Below are 14177 nucleotides of genomic sequence, written 5' to 3' on the forward strand. Positions count from 1 at the left end.
GAGTCATGACCTCAGGGTCATGGGATCAAGCCCTGCATAAGGTTCCCCACTCAGTGAGGAGTCTGCTTGAGATTTTCTTTCTCCATCTCTGTCTGCCCCTCCCCCTGGCTCTCTCTTTCTGTCTCTAAAACAAATAAATGAATCTTAAAAAAAAAAAAAAAAAGAATTATTGAGCTCTATGCACTGGGGACTCTAATTATTAGTGTTGTATATTTATTATATCACTTAATAGTCACAACAACTGTATGTGGGCTGCTCTTAACTTGTGTTGTAGATAAAGAAACTGAGGCATGAAGTTGTTACATAAATTCCCTATGGTCTGCAGCTGCAAATATATCGCAGATGATACAAACTTCCAATCTAGAGAACAAAAATTAGTCCCATTACTTTATAATCATTTCTTATTTTACAAAAAAAAAATGTATTTCCCATCAGACTATAGGAGGAGTGACTTTTGGGTGTTTAAAATATACAAAGAAACAAATTCCCTCTCATCATAAAATAAAGAAACCAAAATATTGTCACTAGTGAAGAGACACAAGAAAACTAATTCAGACTCTGAAAACATTCCGAAGAGGAATTTACCAAAATTTTTTCAGCAATGGCAACACAGTTTATAAAAATATATAGCCTTCCAAGGTAGCTACTGCAAAGAGAAAATCACTGGCATTGATAAATTCTAGAGTTTTAAAACATTATTGAAACATTTTTCAGATTCCTAGCCCTAAAATAAGAGATTATGCAGGACTCTCATGCTGGAATAGCTTATGGGAAGCTTCTAATTGATGCACTCAGTAATTTCATTGGCAGAGAAGAATGAAAACAAATGAACTTGAAGGCATTGGGGTCTGTTCTATGCATGTAGTTCCTTCTTTCTATTGATTTATTGATTGAGTCTCTCAGGACTGCAATTATGTAAAGACAACATTTTTTGTGAGCATCGCTAGAAAATTTTAGCATGGAACTTCTAGATTTGAATGGCTGCAAGTTATTCCCTTTCAATATATTGTTAATTTCCCTATAAGAAAAAAATGGGAAAATGGAACCACAGTGACTGTATCTGTGAAGAATGGACTTCTATTTTAATCTAGATTTCTATACAGACTTTGTTTATTTAAAAAATGCAACTTTTTCAAGGCATGGATCAAATTTGAGTGAAAAGTTTTGCTAATTTTGAAGGCTACTTGAGTTTTGCTAAATTGATTTTCATTAAATTATAAAACATAGGTTTAAAAAAAAGAGAATCAGCTCAAAGAAATTTACCCCAAAGATGAAAATTATCACTGTTCATGAGGTTCCTTCTTTTTCTCTTGCTCAATAATTAAACCACACTTGTCCTTAGAAACTTGGGAAAAGGCAGGCTCCACCATGGTGTCTACAAAAAGATATGAGATTTCTAAAATGAGACTGTCCACATCAACTGAAAATTTTTTACCTGTAATTTATATTTTTTTAAAAAAGACAAGTGGTTCTCTAGACTAGAAATTCAAGATCAATAAATCTCTGTTTCTCTAGATTTTCTTTTAAAAATACACATTTTTGTTCCTCCAACATTTAAAGAGTCTATTTTAAACGACCTACTTTTAAACTGGTTTTTAGTTAAGTGTGTCACACCTGGGATGTAGTTGACTTAAAAGTGTTTCAGTCCTTGCTATTTCTTTCTAAACTAATTATTTTATTTTTAGTCATTCTGACTAGTGCAGGATATTTTCTCCAGAGAATGGAATCTCTCTTTTAATAGGAAAGTGGATTAGAAGAGGATAGATATGTTCCGGGTCTGAATATTTATGATATATGTTATGTTTCTATGAGAGGTTAATATTATTTATCAACGAAAACCACCACATAATCGCTCTGTTTAACACACTGTCCATATGCAGGTGAAAGGGCAGTGAGGAACCTGAAGAGCCCTCGAGGTCAATGTGTCTCTGATACAGGACTTCAAAGCATTATCAACAGATGGTTGTCCACCCCATTTGTAAAAGTCTCTAGGGAAAAATTCCACAGTTGTTTTTCATCATAAATCCATCTGTATTGCATCCCTCTGTCAGGAAAGTGTGTCTAGTATCTGTCCAAAATCCCTCCTGTTTTCATGGAAGTCCATTTCCTCTATGTGTGACCTTTGCTGATACAAAAAACAGCTGCTCACCATCTTCTATGTAATGTCTTCCCACATGGATCAGCCTTTGTATGTCAAACTGAATTCCAGGCTGCCACAAGAGACTTAAGTAGAAAACCCTATGTTTGATTTGGGAAAGAAAATGCTATGTACTGATCGGAATAATTGCACCGTTACACAGTTTCATTATTCATAAGCTGGCTCGGTCTTTGAAATGAAAAGTTATGATCTAATTTAAATTCACACATTTAAGATACTGGGCTGATCCCAGCCGTGCAACAGCTTGAAGCGTGTACTCCAACACTGTCCTCAGAAAACTTTCACATGAGCCCAGGGCTGCTGAGAGTAAAAGGTGATTTTGTTAAGTGTGATAAGACTTCCAAGACCATGAAAAGATAGAACCCTTCCTCAAAGATCAATTACTAATGTATTTACATACACTATACAAAGATACTGCCAAAGTAAGAAAAGTTTTTTATTTCAAATTGGCCCCACAAATATCTATTGGACACATGCTACATCGCACTCACTATGCTTTATGACACAGTGTTATCCTAGAAGGATTCCTGAGATGGCCTCCATGGATTCCTCTGGTTCACACCCTGTTGTGATTTCCCTCCCCTCATGTGAAGGCAGAACCTTGACTTGCTCCCAACAAACAGAATATGGCAAAGGTGATGGGATGTATGTCATATGTGAATGTGTGGTTATGTACATAAGATTATAGTCCCATCTCACTGGGGTCTCTCTCCCTTGCTGGTTCTGAGAAAGCAGGCAGTCATGTTAGGATAATGAAGGCAGAGAAACAAAGGTGCTTCTTGAGGTAAAGGGCAGCTCCCAGCCAACAGCCTGTTAGGTCTCCAGCCAGAACTCAGCAAGAAAAGTAATCCCTCAGTTCTACAACCACAAAGAACTGGATTCTGCCAACAGACTGAGTGCACTTGGAAGCAGATCTTTCTCCCACCGACCCTTAGATGAGATTGCATTTCTGGCTGACTTCTGATTGCCTTGTGAGACCTCCCCTGAGCAGAAACACAGTTTATTATTTTTAAAAGATTTTATTTATTTGATGGGGGGAGAAGGGGAGGTCACGTGTAGGCAGAGACACAGGCAGAGAGAGAGAGGGAAGTGGGCTCCCTGCTGAGCAGAGAGCCAGATGCTAGGATCGACCCCAGGATCCTGAGATCATGGCTTGAGCCAAAGGCAGAGGCTTAACACACTGAGCCACCCAGGTGCCCCAGAAAACACAGTTTAGCAGAGCCTAGACTCCTTATTCACTAAAACTGGGAGATAAAAAATGTGCATTGCTTCAAGCCACTAATATTGTGGTAATATTATTACAAAGTAGTAAATAACTAGGTTCTCAATCTCAAACTAGGTGTGTTTGTTTGGAAATCTCTCAATCTGATCCTCATGTTTAGATTTAGATTCAGGAATAACATAAAAGTGATATTGTGTCCTTCTCAGAATATCCTATTAAAAGGTATGGATGCTTGGTTTGTCTCAGTATAAGTAATATTAAAGATCACTTGCTTAGAAAGGTATCCATAAGTTCTCTCCATTGTAAAGATACTATTTCCCCATGAAAACTAATAAAAAACTTACAAGGAGATACTTTAAGACTATGTAAAAACCCATTCATCATCAAACTCTCCCTGATTAGTTTTAGCAACCATCAATGATTCTCTTACTACAGAACTCCTTTTGTATTTATCAGGTAGCATTCTACTGTAAGGGACATTCTCTTCTTTCCTATTTACTTACTTATCTAGTGATTTATTTATATCAGAGTGAAATTACAGTTTCTTGTTTTAGTCAGTTGTTAAAATTTGTTACTATTACCGTATATTTTGATATTCCAATTGCTCTAGATTTATCCATTGAAAGCTCTCTGAAGATACATCCTCTGCCCTTCTGATTTATTGCCATCATCTTAAACCTTTCTAATTTTCTAGCTAAATAAGATTTTCCAGGCATATCTTGTGCTTTTTGTGTCCTAGATCTGGATTTTTTTTTCTCCAAAGAGTTCTGATTTCTTTTAAAGTGAAGAATGGTATTTAGAAACCAAAATCTGGGTAATAAGTGTAGTCACTGCTACCGAAATGTCATTGCTTCTAGTACTTCTCAGTGATAGAGCTGAAGTAGATACAGAAATATATTCAACAAAATACGTGTAAGACAAATATACTAAAAATCCTGGGGAAAATCTTAAAAGACTGGAATAAGTGGATAAATATACTATGTTCATGGATTATAGGACTCAGATTATTATTAGGATGTCAATTATTAAAATGCCTTAGCATCTTATAAGGCTGCAAATCTATATGTTGGCTGGAATTGTGGTCACATCTGGGGGCCAAATGGGGAAATATCCACTTCTGTGCTCACACAGGTTGTTTGCAGAATTTAGTTCCTTATATTTGTAAGACTGAGGGATTCATTTTCTTACTGACTAGAACTCCTTTGTAGGCTCTGAGCTGGAGTATCCCACAGCTCTTAGAAACTGCCTGAATTTCCTCATCATGTGGGATTTTTCCACATGATATAACACACATACACACACACACACTTAGTCTTTAACCTCTAATTCCATTCAACACCACAATGTATCTTCTAGTCTTCTTTCTTCAATAGTGTGAAAATTGGATCTCATTATAAATGCAAATATATCAATTTTCTGAAGCCTTGAATATACTGTAAGGTTGCAAAGGGGACAGAATATATTGGTATTTGAATAAAAATATATATGGTATTTGAATATTAAAAAAAACAAGGCAGGGAAGTTTCATGACTTTAATAATTCACATTACTTTTTGGGGAAAGGAATTTCATCATCACAGATTTATTTTTTTCTAGCTGTATGGGCAGAACCTCAACAGTAGACGTAGGTAAAAGTAAAATCATGCAGAACTTTGTAAGCTACTTTAGAGAGTTTGGGTGTTATTCTAGTACAAGGGGAATTGGAGGCCTTTCTGTTAGGCCTCTATTGCACATTTGTTTGGGTAAACACCATTAACAGCTTTTTTAAAGTTATTTCCTGGTAATGTTTATTATTTACTCAATCTTCAACTCATTCTAAAACAAGATTGGAAGTGCTTAGTGCAAGCTATACCAGTAAGTTAAAATATTAAGCAATCTAGCAAATAGAGATAAAAAATAAAATGGAGCTGGGTAACAAGAAGTCAGGGTGATGTCACCTTTAAGAACTTTAAAGTTACAGAGGTTTGTTACAAATTTTATCTGAGATTTCTGGAGACTAGAACAGTTTGAAATAGCTCATCCCCCAATCTCTTGTGATATGCTCACTTCAAATAACAGGCCTTCACAGGAACCCCCAAACTACCATGTACACCACACAGAATTCAGACTCATTTATGGCAGAATCCTCGGATTGTTTTTCTTGCACTAACTTTTCAAAAATCTTTCTGGTTTCTGATAATTTAACCCTTTCAGTTTAAGAGAAAAATGGACAGGTAGTGCTTGTTTATTTAACAGCAGCCAACTGAAGCAAACGATTCAAGCCAAAAATTCACTCCATTTTTGTAGGAAAGTATAGTTTTAAATTGTAATTGACCCTCTGTTAGGAGAAATACATGGATTTCCACAGGGAAAAACTGAGCACCGAGGACAAAGTCTCTAGTTCACGAGCACTGTAGTCACACATCAGGATCACAGTATCAAATTAGAGACAACTTGCACATTAAAATCTGATATAATTTATCACACGCTATTTCACATTCTTACTGCTTTGCTTACTTTTTGTTGGTTTTTGTTGGTTTCTGTTTACTTGCATACATCAGTAAAGTTTCAGAAAAACTTCAATTATAGAAGGACAGTTATTTAATGCAGGAAGGATAAACAATTGCGTTGGGAGATTGGAAGACATTTTTTAAAGTTCTTATACTATCAATTTAATTATGTATTTCTGTGTAGTAATACTCATTCTATGAGTAATGTCTTACATTCTTGCCAAGAATATTTTGAAAGGACTTTGTTAAAAGTATGTCAGCTAAATCACTATGGGTATATCACCGCTAATGGTGTCATTCACACGTTGTGAAACATACAACTCTAGATCTAATTTTGTCCCCAAATTAGGTCATTGCAAATTATCATATTAAAACTGCAAATTGAGGGACAAGGAGATGGAGATGAGAACAAAGCAAAAGGAAGACACCAATTCCTTTTTGTAAAACATTGGGATAGGACAAAACAGAGTAGAAAGGCTGAGCCCTTTGAAAAGGATAGTTTTTTTGTGGGGTGTGTGTATTAATTCCATTTAATTATAAGTATAATTAAACTTGGGCTAACCAGCCCGCTCCGCACTGTACCCGGGTAGCACCTGTGCCCTCAAGTTAACTTAATTGTACAGAGGTGCCCGTTTTCTGACTTCATACACAAGCCATCACGATTATTTGAGTTTTCCATTTTCTTTTCCCGGAAAGACTTGTTCCAGTCATGAAAAGGGTATGTTTGATGTAAAGACACGTAGTTTATAATTATTACTGTCGTTATTACTAACATATTAAGTACGGGAATGTCTTTGTTGGAAGTTACCCACCAGGGCCTGCAATTCTGCGTCACACACTCTCCCCGCACGGTGCCCCGCGCTGGCTAGGCTCAGAGAAGGTCTATCCCTGCACCTTCCAGACCCAAACCCTGGCTTGGAGGAAAGCGAGGCGCGATGGTCATTATTCACTCAGGCCTGAGGGAAAGTTGCCAGAATACCAGCACGTCTTACTTTTGGTGAAAAGTTCCTCTAACTCCAGCTTTCAGCCCTTGGGACGGGCGCGCACATCGCGACTCTCCCTTTCTTACTGTGGGGCACTCTGCGAACACACCCACAGTCACCTCTGCGCGCTCCCCTGGAACCCGCTCAGCACACAGCGCACCCCAGCGGCGGCGTGGCCTCCTTCCAGCCGTGGCCACTTAGCTTCCGGAGAGCTAGCCAGTTGCCTCCGCCGCCGCCTTAGAATCTGGGGACCCGACAGACTGCAAGACCAGTCTCCGTTGGACCCCAGGGAGGACGCGCGGCTGCTGCGCCTGCCCCACCCGCCACACCTGGGAGCGGTTGAGGGCCAGGAGAGGCGGGGCGCGGCGAGAGGCCGGCGAAGTGCGGGAGCGGCTTCGCTGAAAGCCAGCCGGACTGGAGCAAGGAGGAGGGGGAGGGTCTCGGGGCAGAGTCCTGCTACTCCGAGGGAGGGACCCCAGCTGGGGTGGAAAACAGCACAAACCAGCTGCAGAGACGCTGGGCGCGGATCATGGAGCGGGCCAGCCCCGGCTCCGGGGGGTCGCAGCTGCAGCGGGACCAGGATTGCGTGGAAGCGTGGCTGGATGATCACTGGGACTTTACCTTCTCTTACTTTGTTAGGAAAGCCACCAGGTAAGAAGAGGACCCCTGGAAGACCCACCCGGGGCGCTGAGAGTGACCTGGGGGCGCATCTCTCTCCCTTACTGAATATTCCTCTTCCTTTACCATTAAACAACCTCTGTTCCCAGGCCCTTTGCTTTTTAAGTAGGTCTTTGGTGCTGTTAGGGTGTAAAGACCTCGACTTCATGGCCAGTACAGTCGAAAAGCCCAAGTGTGGGATTCGATCTAACTTGCTCACAAAGTTCAAATACAGAAATGTACATGCGGACGCCCCCCCGCCCCCGCCCCAGCCCCATACACATACCCCGGCTGCCCTGTTATTCCCTGGGAGCATGATTATTTACATACGTCCGCGCTCACGGGCCTTCCCGCAGCCCTTCTCTAGCCTCCTGGTCCCCCTAAATATCCTTAGCCAAACCAAAACAGTTTTTGAGCCCCTTCCCTGCAGCTCCGGAAGCACCATTTCCAGCTCGGTCCTAGCGGATCCGCTCCTCCCCTGTCCCCCCTCGCTCCGGCCCTTGGCGGGGCGGGGAAGCCGGGGTAGGGGCGAGACCACGAGGAGCCCAAAGGCAGCAACATGCCGGAATCTTCCCAGAGTAAGTGCTGTCGCCTTTTGCCCCCCTCCAGTCCCTTGCTTGGCCCGGGCCCTTCCTTTCACTCTTTTCTTGCTCCCAAAGCGGCGCCGCTGAAAGGGCTCCGCGGAGGGGTTCGCCGCGCGCACACAAAGGTCGCTGGGGAGGCGCGGCTGGAGCGGACAGCGGGGACAGACGGGTCCCGCGCGGCCCCAGCCGACCCCAGAGGCCGGCTCTTCCTGGTCGGGAGCCAAGCGCCGGGGCGGCCGCTGCGGACGGCGGGGAGGAGGGCGCCTGTCCTTTGGGAAGTGGCTGCCCGGGGGGCAGTTGGGGCGCGCGTGGGAAACGCTCGCTGTGGAGTTGGGGAGGAATTGAGGCTGAAGTCGAGGAAGGAGGAGCTGGAGCAGAGAGTGCGAGGCGGGCGGATCCCCCGAAGCCTGCGGAGTTGGTGAGAAGCCGCCGGCCCGGGCAAGATTCCTCTCGCGGACTCAGGCCGACTCCTGCAAGTGCCTCTTTGGGGAACGGTCCCGAACCCGCCGCCGCTGCCGCCTTGTCCAGGCAAGGGCCGTCGGGCAGCTGACGCTGGCTGCCTTGGCCGCCCGGAAAGCGCACTCAAGGCGGTGATGGTGGAGCGGCCGGCCAGGGCAGGGCGCTGGGCTCCCACCCGCCGGCGCTCGGTCTCCGCTGTGCCGGGCGCTCCCCGCCAGGGGGCGGCGCAGCGCGGGGCGAGCGGGCGGCAGCCGGCGGCGGCGCGGTGGCGGGGTCGGTAAGGGAGCAGGCTTCGAGTCAGCACCTCACCTGAGCACGTCGTCGCCCCCCGACGCCTCCTGGAGTCCAGAGTCTGCGGAGGCCGCATGGTCTGCACTTCGAACTTCCCATGTTTGCTATGTTGCCCTTTGGAGACAAAACAAGGTAGTCCCTTCAGCATCGCCCCCACCCCCACTTCCCACTTTCCCTTGGGGGCGCGGAGCTGGGTGCTGGGTGGTGGCGCCCGGGGCACAGCAGCGGGGGGATGCTTCACTGAGAATGGACTGTCTGATATTTTTGTCTTCCTTTATTCTTTTACGGTGAATTACTTGGGGATCTCTGAAGGGGCTCTTCTTAAGGTTGTTTCTCATAAAGAGTTTGTGTCGATTTCATCACTTTTGGGGGTTTTGGACTGAGACGACAGCTTAGGGCAAGTCTTATCTCTTCCGTTTAATTACTCCTCCCTCCTTTCAAAGTCCTCTAACCCCGCTTTGGTAGTCCTCCTTCAAAATCCCAAATCTGGAGCAACCAGAGGATAAATCCTGAAAAGAAAATGATTTCTTTTCAAAGGACACTTTCCTGCGAGTTTGGGGTGAGGCACTAAGGCCATCTAGATCTGGAAATATTGATTGTTGTGGGCCCCCAGTTTTCAAAGGTCACCTGCTACCCGAGGCCATCTGTCCCTAGTTTCCTTTCACCCTTGCCCACTTCCACTTTTCTGTCCTTACTGAATGGGGAGGGGGCAGGAGAGCCGGGCTGATATTTTTCAGTGTGTCAGGGTGTTCTTTGTAGGCAGATTATTAGTAGTTGAAAGAAAAAAGTGATTTGTCTTTAAATCAGCATCAATGTCCTCTTCTTTTTTCCCCTCTCCCTTTAGAGACGGAAACTTGGGATAGTTTGGTGATCGTTTTTAAGTAGTCATACATAATAAGAACACTTCACTCAAAGCCTGCTGGTACTTTGAAAGTAACATTTTACTGGAAGTTAAATGGAAAGGGTTAAATTTAATTTTCTTTTCACCTTCCTTTTTCTGCCAAGTAGCATTCGATTAAAATCCTCATTTCTCAAAGTTACACTGTTCACTGTAAAATTTAGATCATCTGAAACTCTATATAAAGACTTTTTTTGGCTATGGTTTTTATATTATAGTTGATGTTGATAATATGACATGTATGGGTGTACATGTACATTTTTATATATTTGTAAGAGTTTATGTTGAGTGTAAGTTGAAAACGAAAGTGTAAAATATTTAAGAGTAGTACAGGCCCTCATTAGGAGATATAAAGTGCTGAAAGTTGTCAGTTTAAAGAATATAACCAATATAGTCAGAGGTTCCTGTTTGGCCTTATATTTGGTGGCATTAACTGGAGATTTAAGTTTGAGAGATTAGACAGTAGTTGGTTATAAAAATTCCAAACTTCTAAACCCAGTGTGATTCATATGGTTGTGGTAAAACTTATTGCAGACATTCTAACTCTACAGCTAGGGTCCTTTTTTTTTTTTTTTTTTTAAACTGGAAGCTGTTACTTTGCCTTTTTCCCTTTGTTATACTTTGTGAGTGTAAAATGAGTACTGTATGTGATCCAGGACCCCATGAAACAAGACAGTTCTGTAGAAACAGTTAACGTGTTTTAAAATTTTAAATAAATTTGGAGTCACTTAAATTGGCCATCTGTGCTTGTAAACAGGTATGTTAATGGAACTATTCCTACTTTATTCGATTTCATTATTGTCTTTGGACGTTCATGCATGCTTTTTTATCCTATCCCTGGACTGAATGATCTGTGCTCAGTAGTTGTCTTTGAACAGAATGAAGGTTTCTGGCATTCCTAATTCTCATTTAAATACCTGTGAATTTTCATTGACCTTGAAAGAAGTTCTGCTGCTGTATTACTTTGTTTCCTATAACTGTCTTCAAATAGAGTTAAGCACCTAGTTAAAAGCTGCAAGCTTGGGGCATAGATGCTTTTTAGTAATCACAGCCTGTTTATGTGAATTTGAGTGTCACTCAAACAATTCATCTATTGGCATAAAAATTCATTTGAGACTAGTAAACTACAACATATGGAAACTCCCACCCTCAATTCTAGACAACTTTCCAGTTCTACCCCCCTGAGATTCTTAGTTAATTAAGGGCTCTAATCTTCATGCATTTGCAAATGAAGCCTTCTTGGTGCTAATGCCACTTTAACAGCTGTCGTTGTTTTTGACAGCATATTAAAATAATGTTACCTTTCATTAGTTAACTAATCATTCCTGCCATTGTGCATGTTTTAGAATTTAGTATAGTAGGGGTAACGTGATTGACTTTTTATTGCTTTGTTTTGTACTAGGCAAGAGCTTGAGAATATTTGGCGTATAATGGAAATAGGAGTTACTAAGTGAGGACAAGTTTTTATGACCACTTGGATCAAAGTCCAGAAACAGAAGTTTTACACTTCCATGTAGCTTTCTATGATAGACTTTTTATTTGACACTGCAGAACTGTGCTGAATTAGTTGACATTCTGGGTCCTGTATTTGGGATTTTTTTTTCTTTTCTCTTCTCTTTTTTACTTTCTTTTTTCTTTTTTTTTCATCATTTTTTCTTATCTCTAAAAACTGTAACATTTTTATTTGCAAGATATTTATACTAATCAGATGATGGATATACAATAAATATTGCCATCCACTTTTTAGAAATGCTGTTTCTGTAATTGTATAGGAATATAATTTTTAATTTTCAGACAAATGATTTGCTAAGCATATTTTATTAAGCTGTCACTAGTGTCGAAGATTATAAAACCCTGTGGTTATTGATTCAGTCTGACTTTAATATTATTTATAATATTTTTATGGTGGTAATTCTGATGCAGTAATGACCCTTTCTTTTCGTATGGTTTATAAGCAGGGTTCATTTGGCCAACTTTAAGCTGTTTTTTAGTGCCCTGAAAGTACTCATGTGTATCAAGTTCTTTCCTCCTAGAAGAAGTTATAGGAACCCCTAAAATGATATTTTTCATTGCCCTTCTATCAATAGTGTTCTCAAGGTTTCAAAATCAGATCCACTTTAAAATCTGCAGTGCAAGGTCATGAGTCCTAACAATGTGGTAGAATTAATGCAATGACAATTAGTCATAGATGGATATCTCCAAATAAATCTATTTGCTTAGCTAACAAAAACTTAAGTAGGCATACAGTACAATTCAGTAAATTTTTTTCAGATCTGTAGAAATCACCAATATTTTCATAAGATCATGTTTCCAACATCTCAAGGTGTACAGTTTTTAGCATTTTGAATATGTTGTGCAATAAAATTTTCTTTTAAAGTAATTCCACCTAAATATTTAGATATTTAAAATATCTGAAATTGGCTTTTAGGTGAACTTCCTAATGCATTTTAATAATGCTCAGGAAAGATTTCTTCTGTAATTGAAAAGGCTACACAGAACTGTTTGGTGTTTATTAGTTTATCCCCCAAACATTTTTCAACCTAATAATTTATTAAATCTGTAACTGTTATGTTAAGTTATATTTGTTTTTTGTTCTCTGAGCAGGTTGTAGCATCACAGGCCCTTTCTATGATGAAAGCCTTTGGTAAGGACTGCAGGGCAATTGAATACATCAATGATTTGATTGATCGTGGAGGGTTGAAAAATGAATTTAGGATAATTTCTTGAATTTCTGAATTTAGGATGCAGGCTAGCTACTGACTTTGCAGGACTTCCTGTGAAATTAGTTTAGCTGGACAGATGTAGATTCAGTTTGACCAGTGTTTACAGCTGATTGATGTGGTCTTGGAGATATCTGTTGAATCAGGTGTTCAGTAAAAAGTCCCTGTGAGCTACATACCTAGGAATAAAAATTGAAGAAAGTATTTCCAACATGAGTCATTCATTTGATATTTAGCCCTGTAATCTTATTTATTGACTTGGTATTCCCATTTAATTTGAATTATATATATATTTGTGTGTGTGTGTGTGATATAAATGCTTTATTCATTTTCTTTAACTGGTAGGAATTTATACTTATTGCTAAACAAATGTTTAAGGCAGGTAAAGCAAACTGAGTCTTTTGCTAGCGGGGTGCCTGGGTGGCTCAGTGGGCTAAGCCGCTGCCTTCGGCTCAGGTCATGATCTCAGGGTCCTGGGATTCAGTCCTGCATCAGGCTCTCTGCTCAGCAGGGACCCTGCTTCCCTCTCACTCTCTCTGCCTGCCTCTCTGCCTACTTGTGATCTCTCTCTGTCAAATAAATAAAATCTTAAAAAAAAAAAAAAAAGAATCATTTTGCTAAGGATACCTGGGTGGCTTAGTCAGTTAAGCGTCTGCCTTTGGCTCAGAACATGATGTCCAGGTCCTGGTTTTGAGCCCTGTCTCTGGCTTCCTGCTCTGTGGGGAGTCTGCTTCTCCCTCTGCCCCTCCCCCTGCTAGTGCAGGACCACATGAGCATGCTCTCTTTCTCTCAGATAAGTAAAATCTTTAATTTTGATAAGTATTCTAAAAAACTTCTAAGAAGCTCTTAAGGGTATCTATTTATTATTTCTCTGGTTTGTAATTTGTACTCAACATGCTTTTTCAAGTGTTTTCTGCCATTGCTTTAGCTTCGGTATTCTTCAAGACTTTCCCCTTGATTGTCAATTTTAAAATCAACCTTTTGCAAATTATCTTCTCTGAATAATTTTATTAAATCTAAACTTGGGAGAAGAAAGATTCCCCCTCTAGTATCATATCCCTAGTGATAACTACAAAAAATAGCAATCATTATTTCTACTCTTTGTTGAATACATATGCCAAAGTTGTAAGAAAAGATCCTAATCTTTTAAGCTGATGAAATAATTAAAGCACACACACACACACACAGAGGGTTTTTGAATTAGAGGGATCATGTAATCCAGTGTTTCTTACACTTAAATAATGTTCCTTTGTTAAAAAAAGACATTCTTATTCATCTCTAATATATTAGTTAGAAAGTGTTTGGTCGTAACTACTTCAATTCATACCAAATTGACTTATATAAGTAAGTACCTGGAGATTGTTTGATTGTGAAATTCAGCTGATCAAATATTGTCAAGATTCTGCTTGTCTTTATATCTTTTAATCTGGCCTTCCGTCAGTCCATCCACCCGTTCATTCTTTTTTTTTTTTTTTTCATTTTTTCATTTTTTTCTTCCTTCTTTCCATCCATCCATCCATCCATTCATACATCCATCCATTTTTGGGCCCTATGTTGTGTTGGCTTTATTCTGCATGCTTTCATTATATGCTGGAAGCTATTTTCAGGGCAACTTTCTGTGGGTCTTAAAATTCTCATGTTAGATAAATACCTTGTTATTTATGTCAGTCCTTTCAAAATTACATTGGCCTTGCTTGGGTCATGTGCCTGCTCTGGA

The 14177-nt window shown here is 40.6% G+C and overlaps 1 protein-coding gene across 3 annotated transcripts in view; it reads left to right on the forward strand.

Moving 5' to 3' along the window:
* Positions 1–7042: 7042 nt before the first annotated feature.
* Positions 7043–14177, forward strand: part of PDE5A (phosphodiesterase 5A) — a 152637-nt gene continuing 145502 nt past the window's right edge. The window contains exon 1 of one of the 3 annotated variants that reach the window (XM_082727377.1): positions 7043–7502. In XM_082727377.1, coding sequence (XP_082583503.1) covers positions 7381–7502 — 122 coding nt within the window. In that variant the 5' untranslated portion in view covers positions 7043–7380. Of the gene's footprint in view, positions 7503–7836; positions 8087–8792; positions 8975–14177 lie in introns of those variants that run through there. The other 2 variants (XM_082727379.1, XM_082727378.1) reach the window with 2 other exon arrangements.

This window comes from Mustela nivalis (assembly GCF_964662115.1).
Source record: "Mustela nivalis genome assembly, chromosome: 4".
Lineage (NCBI taxonomy): Eukaryota > Metazoa > Chordata > Mammalia > Carnivora > Mustelidae > Mustela > Mustela nivalis.